The following is a 13,005-nucleotide window of genomic DNA, read 5'->3' on the forward strand; positions in this document are numbered from 1 at the left end:
GCGAGCAGAGAGCGGCGAATAGAGTGTTCAGTTCAGTCCAAGCTGTGGTCATGACATCCACGGCGATGCATCTCAGTGGCCGCTTGTGAGCTGCACATTGTGACCTAGCGATAGACTCAACTGATGATAGGCAAATGTCTTGCTTCTCACGCATAAGACTTGAATCCTACTGTAATGCACGCCATTCTTCGACATCTGTGCAAGTCCAAGGGATAATTATTCCAGATTGACGTCTTGGAAGGCTGCAACTCGTCTCCGGAGGCGTGTTAGGCTCCCCGGTGCTGCTTGATTCACTCGTACTCCGATTGGCTCCGGTTGCGGTGTTGAATGGTCTGGGGAAAATCTTCAAGCAGCTTATTAGGTCTTGCGTGACTGTCGCGTCACTCTGCTGGTGCTGACCTTGTGGTCTGTAGCGTTTGCAGAAGGGGGTCGGTCGTCTGTGAAATAAAGTATTCATCGATGCGTCTCAGCGCGGACTGAGCTCTGACAACGCCCAACTGCGTGCGGACTGGAGTTACAGCTCACCATGAAGACTTCGGCGGCGCTCAGAGGCCTGCGCCTCAGGCAGGCCAGGTTTGCGGCCAGGACTCAGGCAAGGTACGACGCACAGCAACTACAGGAACGAGAATGCCGCGCTGACAGATCGTGACAGCCGTCCATTCTCCTCATCACCCCTCCACAGTGCAGACTCTTCGTCCGAGCTCGAAGGCCTCAACAAGGTCTCGCGACATGTCACGCAGCCGAAATCCCAGGGCGCTTCGCAAGCAATGCTCTACGCCACGGGCATGAGCGAGACGGACATGAACAAACCGCAGGTCGGCATCTCGTCGGTCTGGTACAGCGGCAATCCGTGCAACATGCACCTGTTGGACCTGTCGAACGTGGTGAAGAAAGGCGTGGCAGACGCAGGGCTACAGCCCATGCAGTTCAACACGGTCGGCGTGTCGGATGCAATATCCATGGGCACGACGGGGATGCGGTACAGTCTGCAGTCACGAGAGATCATTGCCGACTCGATAGAAACGGTCATGCAGGGCCAGTGGTACGACGCAAACATCTCAATCCCGGGCTGCGACAAGAACATGCCGGGCGTGGTGATGGCGATGGGAAGAGTCAACAGGCCGTCCATCATGGTCTACGGGGGCTCCATAGCGCCCGGGTGCGCCAGGACGCAGAACAACGCCGACATCGACGTGGTGTCGGCCTTCCAGGCCTATGGGCAGTTTATCGCCGGCGAAATCAACGAGGAGCAGCGGTTCGACATCATCCGGAACGCGATCCCCGCGTGCGGCGCCTGTGGCGGCATGTACACTGCCAACACGATGGCGTCGGCCATTGAAACCTTGGGGATGACACTGCCGGGCAGTGCGTCCAACCCCGCCGTGTCCCGGGAGAAGGAACTCGAGTGTCTGGCCGCTGGGGGGGCCATCAAGAATGCCCTCAAGCTGGACCTTCGGCCGCGAGACATCATGACCCGCCAGGCATTCGAAGATGCCATGACCGTGATCATGATCACGGGCGGCTCGACCAACGCAGTCCTCCACTTGATCGCCATGGCCGACGCGGTGGGCATCAAGCTCACCATCGACGACTTCCAGGCCGTCAGCGACAGAACGCCCTTCCTCTCGGACCTGAAGCCCAGCGGCAAATACGTGTTCAACGACCTGCACCGCATCGGCGGCATCCCCACCTTACTCAAATTCCTCATCAAAGAAGGTGTCGTCAAGGGCACACACACCACCATAACGGGGCAGACGTTGGCCAAGAATGTCGAATCCGCACCCGACTTCCCTTCCGACCAGACCATCATCAAACCGTTCTCCAACCCCATCAAGGAGACGGGCCACATCCAGATCCTGCGCGGCAGCCTCGCGCCCGGCGGGAGTGTCGGCAAAATCACGGGCAAAGAAGGCCTGCGCTTCCGAGGCAAAGCCAAAGTCTACGACGCAGAGGACCTGTTCATCCAAGCCCTGGAGCGCGGGGACATCAAAAAGGGCGAGAAAACGGTCGTCGTGATTCGGTACGAAGGCCCCAAAGGCGGTCCGGGGATGCCTGAGATGCTGAAACCCAGCTCGGCGATCATGGGCGCCGGATTGGGCAAAGATGTGGCGCTCATCACGGACGGGCGGTTCAGCGGCGGCTCGCACGGCTTCTTGATCGGGCATATCGTCCCCGAGGCCATGGAGGGGGGTCCCGTAGGTCTGGTGCGCGACGGCGACGAAATCATCATCGATGCCGAGAAGCGCGTGCTGGACTTGAATGTCAATGAAGACACGTTGGCCAAGAGGCGAGAAGAGTGGAATGCCAATAAGCCCGCGCCGCGATACACGAGGGGCGTGCTGGCAAAGTATGCCAAGTTGGTGAGTGATGCCAGTCACGGATGTATCACGGACAAGGAGGACGTGCTGGATCTGCATGCGTAGACTTACCGTAGACCATATGTAATCTGGGGCAAGGCAGCACGCGCACAATCAAGATCGGAATCAAAATACTCGATACAGTGTACAGGGGCATATGCGTTTTCACTTTATCAAATGCATGCATGGTTCGGGGCTTCTTGCTGCCTGAATCACACGAATCAGGACGTGGGACTGTATGATATGGAAGGAAGAGCTTGAGGGCACTCTGCTGTACTTCCGCACGGCACATCGGTATATCGGACGATTGGCAAGGGAATATACGGAGCATTTGTGGTGGGATGTGGGCATGCGGTTTTGGAAGCCCTGTCCACGTCGGACATACCAGGTAGATACAATACATGTGTAGTGTATAGGTAGGTAGCTAAAAGGGTCTCGGGTGGTGGTGCGCAGTTGGATCACGAACGATGTGTGCCCGAGATGGGCTCTAGGTCCTCGACATGATGACACCATTTGTCGTGATTCATGCTGTGGAGGCAAGGTCGGTGGAAAAAAAAAGTGTTGATTCTTTGCACGTTTGGCTCATGTGCCTTTCCGTGCGCTTGCTATATCCACATTTCATTTGATTTTGAGGGTACAAGGACGGTAGTTACACCGGACTGATCCCGCATGCACCGGTATCATCGTACATGACGGGGTTCTGTGACACGGCGACTTGTCGCGCACTTCTCATGCCCTGGCTACTGAATGGCTGGCGCGTCCACCCCGAACCAATTCCAGCCTTGATCTAGGTCGACGCCCGACTGTCCAAAGGGGAAGCTCCCAAAAGGAAACCCGGATGAAGCAAGTCCAGCCAGCCCTCCGCTCGCCACAGAGGCGTTCATATCATGATGCTGATTAGGCGTGCCTGAAGAGGGATTGTACGGACTGCCTTGGATTGGCTGAGGCGTGAACCCACTCCCGCTGGACGATATGCTTACGCCGCCTGCCGTGGGGACATCGGTGGGCGGCTGTGGTGGGAACGCCATGAAGCTGTCGAATGTGATGAAGGGGTCGTCTGAGATCGAGTCTGTGGCGTCCGGCCATTGATCGAGGCCTGGCGCGACGTAGTTCGTTGATGCGTACGACGAGGCACCAACAGCCTGCGCGTATGGTTGAGGATGGGAGGAATGCTGGTCGAGGGTCGTGGAGAGAGGGGAAGGCTGTGTACTGTTCGAAGAAACGGACGGTGGTGTGGGCAGTCCTGTGTTTGTCATGGTGCCGCCGGCTCTAGTGGTCGTGTTGACGGCTGCGCCGCCCGAGGTCCGCTGCACGTACGTCCCGGGCTTGATAGGCACGAAATGCTTCCCTGTGCCGATGGAAATGGTGCCAAAGTAGGGAATTGACACTTGACATGTCTCGCCTCGGCATTCGGCTTTGCCATCGTCATCGCACCCTTCCCGTACGCGAGCTAGCATTTCCATCGCCTGGGCGCTTTGCGCGGCCACGACGCCGCCTGGCTCCTTGGCAGCGTCTTTCAGCAAGACGATCGTTTTGTCGATAAGGTCCGAGTCCTTCTGATCTTGCTCGAGGTCGGTTTGCTGGGCGGTGCTCCCACGGTGGCGTTGCGAGTAGCCGCATAAATTCAGGAGCAGGAGCATGGCGCCAGTGAATGCTTGAAAGTCAATCAACTTGCAGATGAATGGTCCAACGGCCTGGTTTGTCCGAAGAGCCTCGTAGACACGAATCATTTCCCTGGCGGCGTCTAGTGCTGCACTATGGGAATATTGGTATCTCTTATCTGTCGAGGAGCGAAGCATGAAGGGCATATGGAGGAGAAGTTTGGCTTGGTGATGGTAGAAATGCGCGGATAACCGATCGAAATGGTCTTCGGCGCGAGCCCCGGGGATGAGTTCTAGGCTCCACCAGGATGGATCTTGAGCATTGTGCAACTCTTCCAGTTCCTGGTCCAGTCGTAGCGTTGCCGAGTACCCCATGGGCACGACACTCTGGTTACGGTCGATCATTTTAGTTATGATGGGTACCATCTTGCCCGCGTAGTACTCTCCATCGTTGACTGAGTTGGGTGGAGATGCAGCTGCCGAAATGTACGGGGTTACGAAGCTCTCGCTGACCGAATATGGCAGGCCCAGGAGAAGCGACAGATACCTGTCACCGATGACCAGATGGCACCAGATGTTAAGTGACCGTTGGTAATCCAGAGAGGTCCTGTCCGCTTGTGCCGCCAACCTGTGGATCCCCAGTAGTTGAGCAAATGCGAGTGCTCGATGGAATAATAGCCAGGCACGACGCGGTCGGCCCATATTGACGTGGTACTTGGCCTCCAGCATCATGCATTCAATGCCGTCCAAGGTCGCGGCGATTTCATCGTCCGAAGTGATCAGCTTGTCGACAGTCGCAATGTAGCGCTCCATCAGATCTGCCGGCTCCTCCTTGATGTGTAACCTCGACCAGTCGAAATGGTTGGGCAGCTGATGAATGCTGATGGCTATGCAGAGCATAATCTTCGCCAGCTCCGCCGGTTTCTCCGACCGTAGAGAATGTGAGACTGATTCTTTAATGGTTTCGCACCGACTGTCTGTGATTTCGGGGAACATCTTCTTCCATATTGTCCACCATTCGTGCGACTGTTCGAGGATAACCTCCAAGTCACTCGCAGATGGTAGCAACTTATTCAGGGCGGCCAAAAGGGTTTTGGTCTTGTTGTATTGCGCGCGTGAGACAACAGGTTGGCTCTCCTTCCGTTCAATGACGGCGTTGTCAAACAAAGTCAGAGCGGGCGCATCGTCGCGAAGGCCGCCCGGTAAGAGGATGGACTCTTCGATGCTGGCGTCCGTCTGCCGCAACGAACTCTTAAGGCTTTTCAGGACCTCGGCGGCCTGAGCGTCTACGTGGCTCTTGTCTGACTCTGTCCCCGAAGGCACGCCGTCCCCATCGGCCTCAGCACTGGTACCGGCGCCTCTCTCGGGCAACCGATGCAATACCTGTTTGACTAGATCTTCGAGCTGGGAGACCCGTTCCCTTAGGCTGTACGATGATTGCTCGGAGGCTGCCTGAGTATATGTCTGAATATCACCGTGCTCTTGGTCAATGCAGGTTGAGCCGCGGGCGTAGCACTCGTTGCATACGGCAGGTCTCCCAGGCTCAAATGTACATTTGATCTTCCTCCGCCGGCATTCTAAGCAACTCTTTGTTCCCTTGCGCATCTTCTTTCTCGGTGGACCTTGGTCATGGCTGAAGAGGGCGCCCGACGTATCCGGGTTGTATGGGGACGTGGAGCTACTTCCAGCGTGAGACATGGTGGTGTTTCGAGGAGCGACTCAGCGTCTCCTGATGAGCAGTGTAGATACTGGTAGGCAGCAGGCAGAGGACAGTCAAAATGCGCAGACTGCGACTGACCCCTCTGCTTACTCAGGTATGGAGAGTCCGCGCGGGAGTCCAGATGCAGACTGCTGACGGGCTAGTGGGTGCACGTCGTGGGAGATGCTACCACCGGCGAGCCTTGAATCCTTTCACTCCAGCCATATGGCGCTCACCTATGAGTCAGTTCTCTTCCGGAACATCCAAACCGACAGGTGAACCCTTCAGCTGGCGTAGAGAACAATCGTCAGATGGTGGCAGTAGACCGCAGGCGCATTGGTACACTTCTGCGAAAACGACGGTCTTTACCGTGTTAGTCAGCATGGCACGTGATCCACGTGAGGGATGCCGATCAGGTTCCAGAAAACAAAGAGATCGCAGTGAAGACGCAGTGAGCCAGCTTAGAAATGCCCTCGACGCGTCAGCCAACCACCGCACCGTTCACTTCCCCACTGCTCACTCGAGACTCACATTTTCGTCCGTCTGGCGCACCGTCGCTTCGGCCGAAGTCGAGTCTGGACAGGCCAGGCAGCGGCAATCGAACGCATCTCCACAGCCAATCTCCCCGACACGGGAACCGCGATAACAAACTGTGACTCTTGCATGCAGCAGGGTTTATTCGCAGACAGGATATCGTTATGGTCATGACGCACTGTCAATGGCTTACGGTACGTTCATATCCCGACCCTCCTCGTAAGGCCAGAAGCTTAGGTAACTCCGATTATACGCATCAATCACGGCGTCTATTGCTGTTCGGATGTCCGTGAAGAATACTTTCCGACGTATTCGTGACAGCCTGAAGAAACAGGCCCGACTTGTGGCTTTGACCATGTTTGTGTAGCGCGTGTCACGATTCGACATGGTTCAAGATGGCGTTCGCTTGCATCGCTCCCCTTGCGCGGGTGGTTGCGGTTGCCCCCTTTCCTTCACACAAATGACTGGGCCGACTCCCTTTGCGGTTGCAACCCCAAGGTTCAAAGCCAGATATCGCCACCTGCTGCTGCCTGATTTCCCGAAGTCTACCTAGAATAGTGGGTTCTCCGGCGGTTTGTTTGCGCCGGAAGACGGATAACGACTCCATCCGAACACTCGGTGACCTCTCGAGCTTCTAGGACCGTGCAGCCTCGTCTCGGATCTACACGTGGTATCGTCTCCGTGCCAAACGCGCTCAACAAACGCGGGCCAACCTTGCAGGGGAATGCTCAATGCGATATTGATACCCACAATGATTCATCCACCCCTTTCAGCGAACCCACAGTGTCGCCCAGTCTCCTTCCACATGTCGTATATGGCAGGTATGCTTTGTTCAGCACTCGAGGTTGAGACACGGACGAATTCGATCTCCTCCGTCGCTTTGTATGCGACTCAGCAGTTGCTATCATTGTTGGCAGTCTGTCTCCGGAATTGACGTTATTTCCATCCGGGACGGTAACGTGAAGGTAAGTACATATATATCCAGGTCGCTCTTGCCTTTGCTTTGGTTGGTTGCATTGAATAGAACAAGCCCATTGCTCTTGCTTGAATCGTTGCGTGTGCTTTGACTTGTCATTATTCTGGGCCATCTGGACAGCCTTCACACAAGCCTGAAAGAAACACTCTCTGTGCCAATCTCCTCAGATCGCGCCTCGCGGTGAACGCAATGGCGACCACTCTGTCGTCAAACCCTTCTGCCTCAACCTCCAGTTCTGAACTCTCGAAACCACCTCTGCCGGAAGATGCATACGAGAAGCAGCAATCCGGAGTTCACGCCTCATCTCGACAGAACTCCGGCTCCGGACAATCGGTCCACGCCGAGAAAGACGTCCTCGACGCAGGCCAAGATGTCCATGTCGACGGCGCCGAACTGGGTCGCGAAATATCTCGCATCGACACCTCCGACTATCCCAGCGCTTTCCCCCTTGCCATGATTGTGGTTGCCCTGGCGTGTAGCATTTTCCTTGTTGCCCTGGACATGACCATCGTTGCGACCGCCATTCCTCGGATCACGGATCAGTTTCACTCGCTAGATCAAGTGGGCTGGTATGGTTCTGGGTTTTTCTTGACCATTGGCTCTTTCCAGGCGACGTGAGTATTGTTCACCGCCTACTCCGGCTAAATGCTCACAACCAAGCAGATGGGGAAAGCTGTACAAGTACTTCCCACTCAAGATCTCTTTCTTGACCAGCATCTTCATCTTCGAGTTGGGTAGTCTGATCTGTGCCGTTGCCAACAACTCGACCACGTTGATTGTGGGCCGCGCCATTGCCGGCATGGGAGGAGCGGGCATCGCTTCGGGGTCATACACCATTATCGCCTTCTCGGCTCCTCCAGCACGACGTCCTGCGTTTACCGGAATCATGGGCGCGACCTTTGGCGTTGCCTCTGTCATAGGGCCTCTCTTGGGAGGTAAGCGTGCCTGTCCATATCCTGATAGAAGATCCATCTGGGCGCTGACAAAAAAAAATAGGTGTATTCACCGATCATCTTTCCTGGCGATGGTGCTTCTATATTAATCTCCCTATCGGCGGTGTTGCTGGGGCAATCATCTTCCTATGCTTCCGTACACCAAAAGCGGCCAAACCCCAGCAGGCTTCAATGCGAGAAAAGCTCCTACAGATGGACTTCCCCGGCACTTTTACCCTCATGGCGGCCATTGTCTGCTACCTATTGGCAATGCAATGGGGCGGCGCCACGAAACCCTGGTCCGACGGCAGCGTCATCGCTGTCCTAGTCCTCTTCGGTGTTCTTATCCTTGTCTTCATCGCCATTGAATTCGTTTCCGGAGACCGCGCACTACTCCAGCCTCGACTACTGAAGGATCGGACGATTGGCGCCATGTCAGCATACATCTTCACCGTGGCTGGCGCATTTTTCATCCTACTGTACTACCTGCCCATCTACTTCCAGGTCACCAAGGATATCTCTGCCTCGAAATCAGGCATCGACAACCTGCCGCTTGTCCTTGGCGCCAGCATCTTCACAGTCGCTAGTGGTGGCTTGTTGACAGTATGGGGACAATACGTCCCTCTGATGGCGTTCGGGTCGATCCTGGCCTCCGTCGGTGCTGGGCTTATCTACACCCTGGAAATCGACTCGGGCTCCGACAAATGGATCGGCTATCAAGCCCTGGTCGGCATCGGTCTGGGCCTCATCTTCCAAATCCCCGTCATCGTCAGCCAAGCGATCGTCAAACCATCCGATCTCAGCTCCGTCTCTGCCATCATCCTCTTCTTCCAGACCATCGGCGGCGCCGTCTTCATCAGCGCCGCACAAGCCGGCTTCGCGAACAAGCTCCTCCATCAACTCCCCAGCAAAGCCCCGACAGTAGATGCTGGCAAGGTGCTGGCGACTGGCGCCACTGACCTGAGAACGGTGTTCACACCGGCTCAAATCCCCGGCATCCTCGACGCCTACATGGAAGGTCTAAGAGTACCGTTCATCATCGCTATCGCCTGCGCGTGTCTTACCTTCCTCATCGCCTTTGCGCCTCGGTGGGAGAGCATCAAGGGGAAAGTGAAGTTGGACGCCGGTGCTTGAGGGCGGCTTGTCGCGAGTTGATGTGAAGTAATGTAATGAGTGTGTTGAGCTGAGCGATCATTCATGTCCACTCTATGCACCTCAGTATGACGAGCTGCATGGTTAAGTGGTTGGGTGGTAACTGGATGATCAGTGCAGGTTTGTACGGCGCGTTTGTTGCACTATCAAGGTTTCAATATCATCCTCATATACAGCCTACGCAGTCCATACGCGTAGAACTGAAAGCTACCCGGACTTCCATGCAGTCTTCAAGTTCAAGTCCGCCCCAACCTAATGCAAAGTATGGGCGGCGCCCTTCCTTTCCTCGCTTGCCAGGAAGGCTGCTAACCCGGCAGAACCATGCTCTTCATGATTCAGAGCATCCCCTATGCATAGCTGTATTTGGCTGTGTAGAGCGGCGGGGGACTACGAAGCGTGTTTCGTCAGACGACTTTAAGGATAGACTGTAATACACGCTTAGAGGTCTTCAGGTAGGCAAGTACCGGGAGCAGACCTATACAAGACAAGTCAACCATGCAATCCGTCGATCTGTCAGACGGTACTCTCTTTGGGAACAGTACTGTACTGATATCATGTTTGTGCCATTGACATCGTGCTATCCATTTTCCATGCCGTTGGGATCTATCTGTCTAGTAATCCAGAAGCTCATCCCCTCTATTTCGGTCGTGCTGTTCGTTCCTGTAACTTGTCCTCCTGGACGATGTCATGCAATGCGTATAGTATATCAATGATGAATCCAGCGCCCGATTCCAACTCCTTTCCTTTCCCGTCCTGTTCTGCTCTGTCCTGTAGTCATTATTCCAATATGCCCCTGTTATGCCCCCAAATATGATGCCAGATATTATGCCACGTCCCCTTATGCCCTGTAACGCCCTGTTGCGCCGTGCCGTACCATGCCATGCAGTGTATCGAGTCGATCGTTATACATGAAATCCACATCCAAATCCACATCTAAATCCAAATCCGTGGGTCGTCCTGCCTCTCCGAGATGCTGTGCTGTGCCGTGCTATGCTGTGCCGTCCGGCCTTTCCTTCTCCGTGTCATATAATGCTGTGTCGTGTTCTGCTGTGCTGTATTTTGCTGTATGTGCTGTGCTGTCGTTCCATTGCTATGCTATGTCGTCAAAGTCGTGAGGTTGTCATGTAGTGAGTATCTTCATTGTGCTTTCGTTTTCGTCGCTTCGGGGGATCGAGTCGTATATTGAGCTTGTCAATTTGATGGAGTCATTTCATCGTCCCCGGCCGCCGGCACCGCCACGACCTCCGAATCGACCGCCGTTGCCGTTGCCGTTGCCGTTACCGCCTGCCCAGTTCTCCCAGGACCCATTGTCAAACGAAGCAGTCGTCCACGGACCTGAGGATGATGACCAGGTAGATGTCTGGGCTGCAGCGGCGGTGATTACGGTGGGATCAGCCGCAGATGGCGGCGTGTTGATGGCCGTGACGGTAACGAACCTGGTCGCTGAGGGTGTTTGGATCGGTGTGGAGGTCGCGGCCGCCTCGGTCTCAATTTCGGTGGTGGACGAGCTGGGCGAGGAACCGAGAGTGACAAAGGTAGTCGCTGTAGTGGTGGCAGGGAATCCGGCCACAGAAATGGGTGTCGTCGCTTGAGAAGTCGTGATAGAGGTAGTTGCTACTCCGGCCAGAGTCGTTGGTGTCATGGTCTGGGCTGACGCAGCACCATTATCGGTGTATACCTTCAACCCGTTGATGAGCCAGTACGTGTCCTGGAACGCGGACGGGTTGTTCTGCACATAGGCCTGGCAAGTGGAGCCCAGGGGAGAACACGTCGAGTCCGTGGACCAGACTGATCCGGCCCAGTCACCGCAAAAGGTCACATCGAAGACCAGTTGTTGGTCCTTGACATGCTCGTCGATATCGCAGCCGCCGGTGAATTGACCCTTGGGAAGACCCCAGTTCGATGGATCAGGTTGGCCGTTGGCGATGTCGGATGGGATGCTGTTTCTGGGGAAGAACCACATGCTGATTGCCTCGCTTGTCCATTCCGTCGCGTACACGCCACCACCGTTGGCGTTGAATCCGCTGCCAAAGGACAGATTGTCTTGGGTGTCGATAGAACAGCCGGCGTTGGCAGCTTGGTCGGGAGCGTTGACGTCGCAGTTGTCGGTCACCATGCTGCCTGAGAAAGCTCCTGTGTTGGTGATTGAACATCCCGCATTGGTGTGCAAAGTCATGGTATTGGCCGATTGACTGTTGACGCCTTCGATGATGTCTATTTCTCCGTTGGTCGGCCAGTTGGGGCCAAGCATCCAAAAGGCCGGCCAAGACCCGCAGGCACCGGCAGGCATGTGTGCGAGATCCAGTATGACGAGACCGTGGTTGTAGACCTTCTTCGTGCTGATCCGGACGCTGTCTCGGCCACGACCCGTGGCAACGTTGGTAGCATCGACGCCCATGTAGACCGAGCCGTTGTCAGCCTTGTACAGGCCGGCGCTTGTGGCTTGATCGTAGGAAATGTAGTTGACGTAGCCATTGGTAGGGTCATTGCCCTAGAAGATTGTCAGTACGGTTTGTGCCTTGTGGAAATGCTAAGCATACTGTGAAGAAGTCAAACATGTCGGCAAATACATCTGAAGAATAGTCGTCCTCCAGGACGTAGGAAGCAGAGGCAGAAGCTGCCAGAATGGAAAGAGTGATCAGAGAGGTGCGCATTTTGGAAGGTCTGTCTCGGGCGTTGAAAGGACTGTTGAAAAGTCAACTGTTGGAGGAATGTTGTGTCGAAAGCCATTCTGTGTATGAGATGCGCCGTTATATAACCGTCGTCTCTCAGATCTGTGACGATCAGCAAAAGAAGCGAGGTTGGTGAAGGCAGCGAGACCAGCGCAGGCGGCGTGCTGGGTGAAGCATAGTTGAGGGTGGGCTGGGCCTAATCGGGCGTATACCAGAATATGGCGAGACTGGCAAGGCAACAGTCGCCATGCGATGGTATAGAAGTGGAGAAATGGGCTGCACAGCAACCGGTCCATTCGTGGCTTTGACATTGGGTTGAAAGTCAATTGTGTCGCCAACGAAGGCTGGAAGCCGGATGCGGCGTATACCATCGGATAACCGAGAGGCGGGAGGATCGACGTTAGAGTGACGAGGCGAACCATGACGCTGCGAACACGCAACTTGACGGCGCTAGCAATAACCTGTGGCTTGCAGGAGTATGGCAGACAGCCGTAGAACGCCCTGATGGCTGTAGAGTCGCGCTTGAAGCAGGGCAGGGAGTCTCCAATTGGACTGACGAACGGTCAGCGGCGAGCTGGTGTTTGTTGACATGGTTCGCGACTGACGCAATGCTCCACGTGGCCGGCGAGACCAGGAAGCTTAAGGCAGAAGATGGCTCAGCTCCCAGACCACCTCGATGTAGAGGACTCCAGCCATCCTCGAGTGTTCAGCGAAGGCTTGCACACAGACCGGTTCCTACCGTAGAGGGCCGAGACGCGTCGCATCCGCCTAGGGAAGGGCGCCCATGACCAGACCAGCTTCTCCCGTCCGCATTGCGGCAGCGGTGGGCGCAGCGTAGCGAGTAAAGGTTATGTTGTTGTCGGCGAGGCAATTGTTCGGAGAATAAAGCATATCGACGTGGATAGAGTTCGAGGGAGATTGCGCCCTAACTACAAGGAGAGGGCTGGAGACAGGTCACTGGTCTTGTTCTCGCAACGAGCCTCTGCAGATAATCAAAGGGCGTCCATCTCCCACGTTGTATGGCATCATCGGCGTAAGCTGTTGGGATTCGTTGACATGTGATTGTTCCCGTAGAAAACGAT

General features: G+C 55.4%; 4 protein-coding genes across 4 annotated transcripts; 2 read left to right on the top strand and 2 right to left on the bottom strand.

Annotated features, from left to right (window-relative positions):
• Positions 1 to 526: 526 nt before the first annotated feature.
• On the top strand, positions 527 to 2,423 carry A1O7_04584 (dihydroxy-acid dehydratase, mitochondrial; the record flags this gene model as incomplete). The annotated part of the gene is made up of 2 exons (XM_007758595.1): positions 527 to 597; positions 620 to 2,423. 2 exons carry the CDS (start codon positions 527 to 529, stop codon positions 2,421 to 2,423), a joined length of 1,875 nt encoding a protein of 624 aa, XP_007756785.1.
• Positions 2,424 to 3,097: 674 nt separating this feature from the next.
• Positions 3,098 to 5,656, bottom strand: A1O7_04585 (uncharacterized protein; the record flags this gene model as incomplete). Its single annotated transcript, XM_007758596.1, has 1 exon — positions 3,098 to 5,656. The coding sequence occupies one exon, from the start codon at positions 5,654 to 5,656 to the stop codon at positions 3,098 to 3,100; it is 2,559 nt and encodes an 852-aa protein (XP_007756786.1).
• Positions 5,657 to 7,356: 1,700 nt separating this feature from the next.
• Positions 7,357 to 9,233, top strand: A1O7_04586 (uncharacterized protein; the record flags this gene model as incomplete). The annotated part of the gene is made up of 3 exons (XM_007758597.1): positions 7,357 to 7,781; positions 7,831 to 8,102; positions 8,164 to 9,233. 3 exons carry the CDS (start codon positions 7,357 to 7,359, stop codon positions 9,231 to 9,233), a joined length of 1,767 nt encoding a protein of 588 aa, XP_007756787.1.
• A 1,228-nt stretch (positions 9,234 to 10,461) lies between these two features.
• On the bottom strand, positions 10,462 to 11,905 carry A1O7_04587 (endo-1,3(4)-beta-glucanase; the record flags this gene model as incomplete). Its single annotated transcript, XM_007758598.1, has 2 exons — positions 10,462 to 11,742; positions 11,792 to 11,905. 2 exons carry the CDS (start codon positions 11,903 to 11,905, stop codon positions 10,462 to 10,464), a joined length of 1,395 nt encoding a protein of 464 aa, XP_007756788.1.
• Between the last annotated feature and the right edge of the window lie 1,100 nt (positions 11,906 to 13,005).

This window comes from Cladophialophora yegresii (genome assembly GCF_000585515.1).
Source record: "Cladophialophora yegresii CBS 114405 chromosome Unknown aczIN-supercont1.3, whole genome shotgun sequence".
In the NCBI taxonomy this organism is placed as follows: domain Eukaryota; kingdom Fungi; phylum Ascomycota; class Eurotiomycetes; order Chaetothyriales; family Herpotrichiellaceae; genus Cladophialophora; species Cladophialophora yegresii.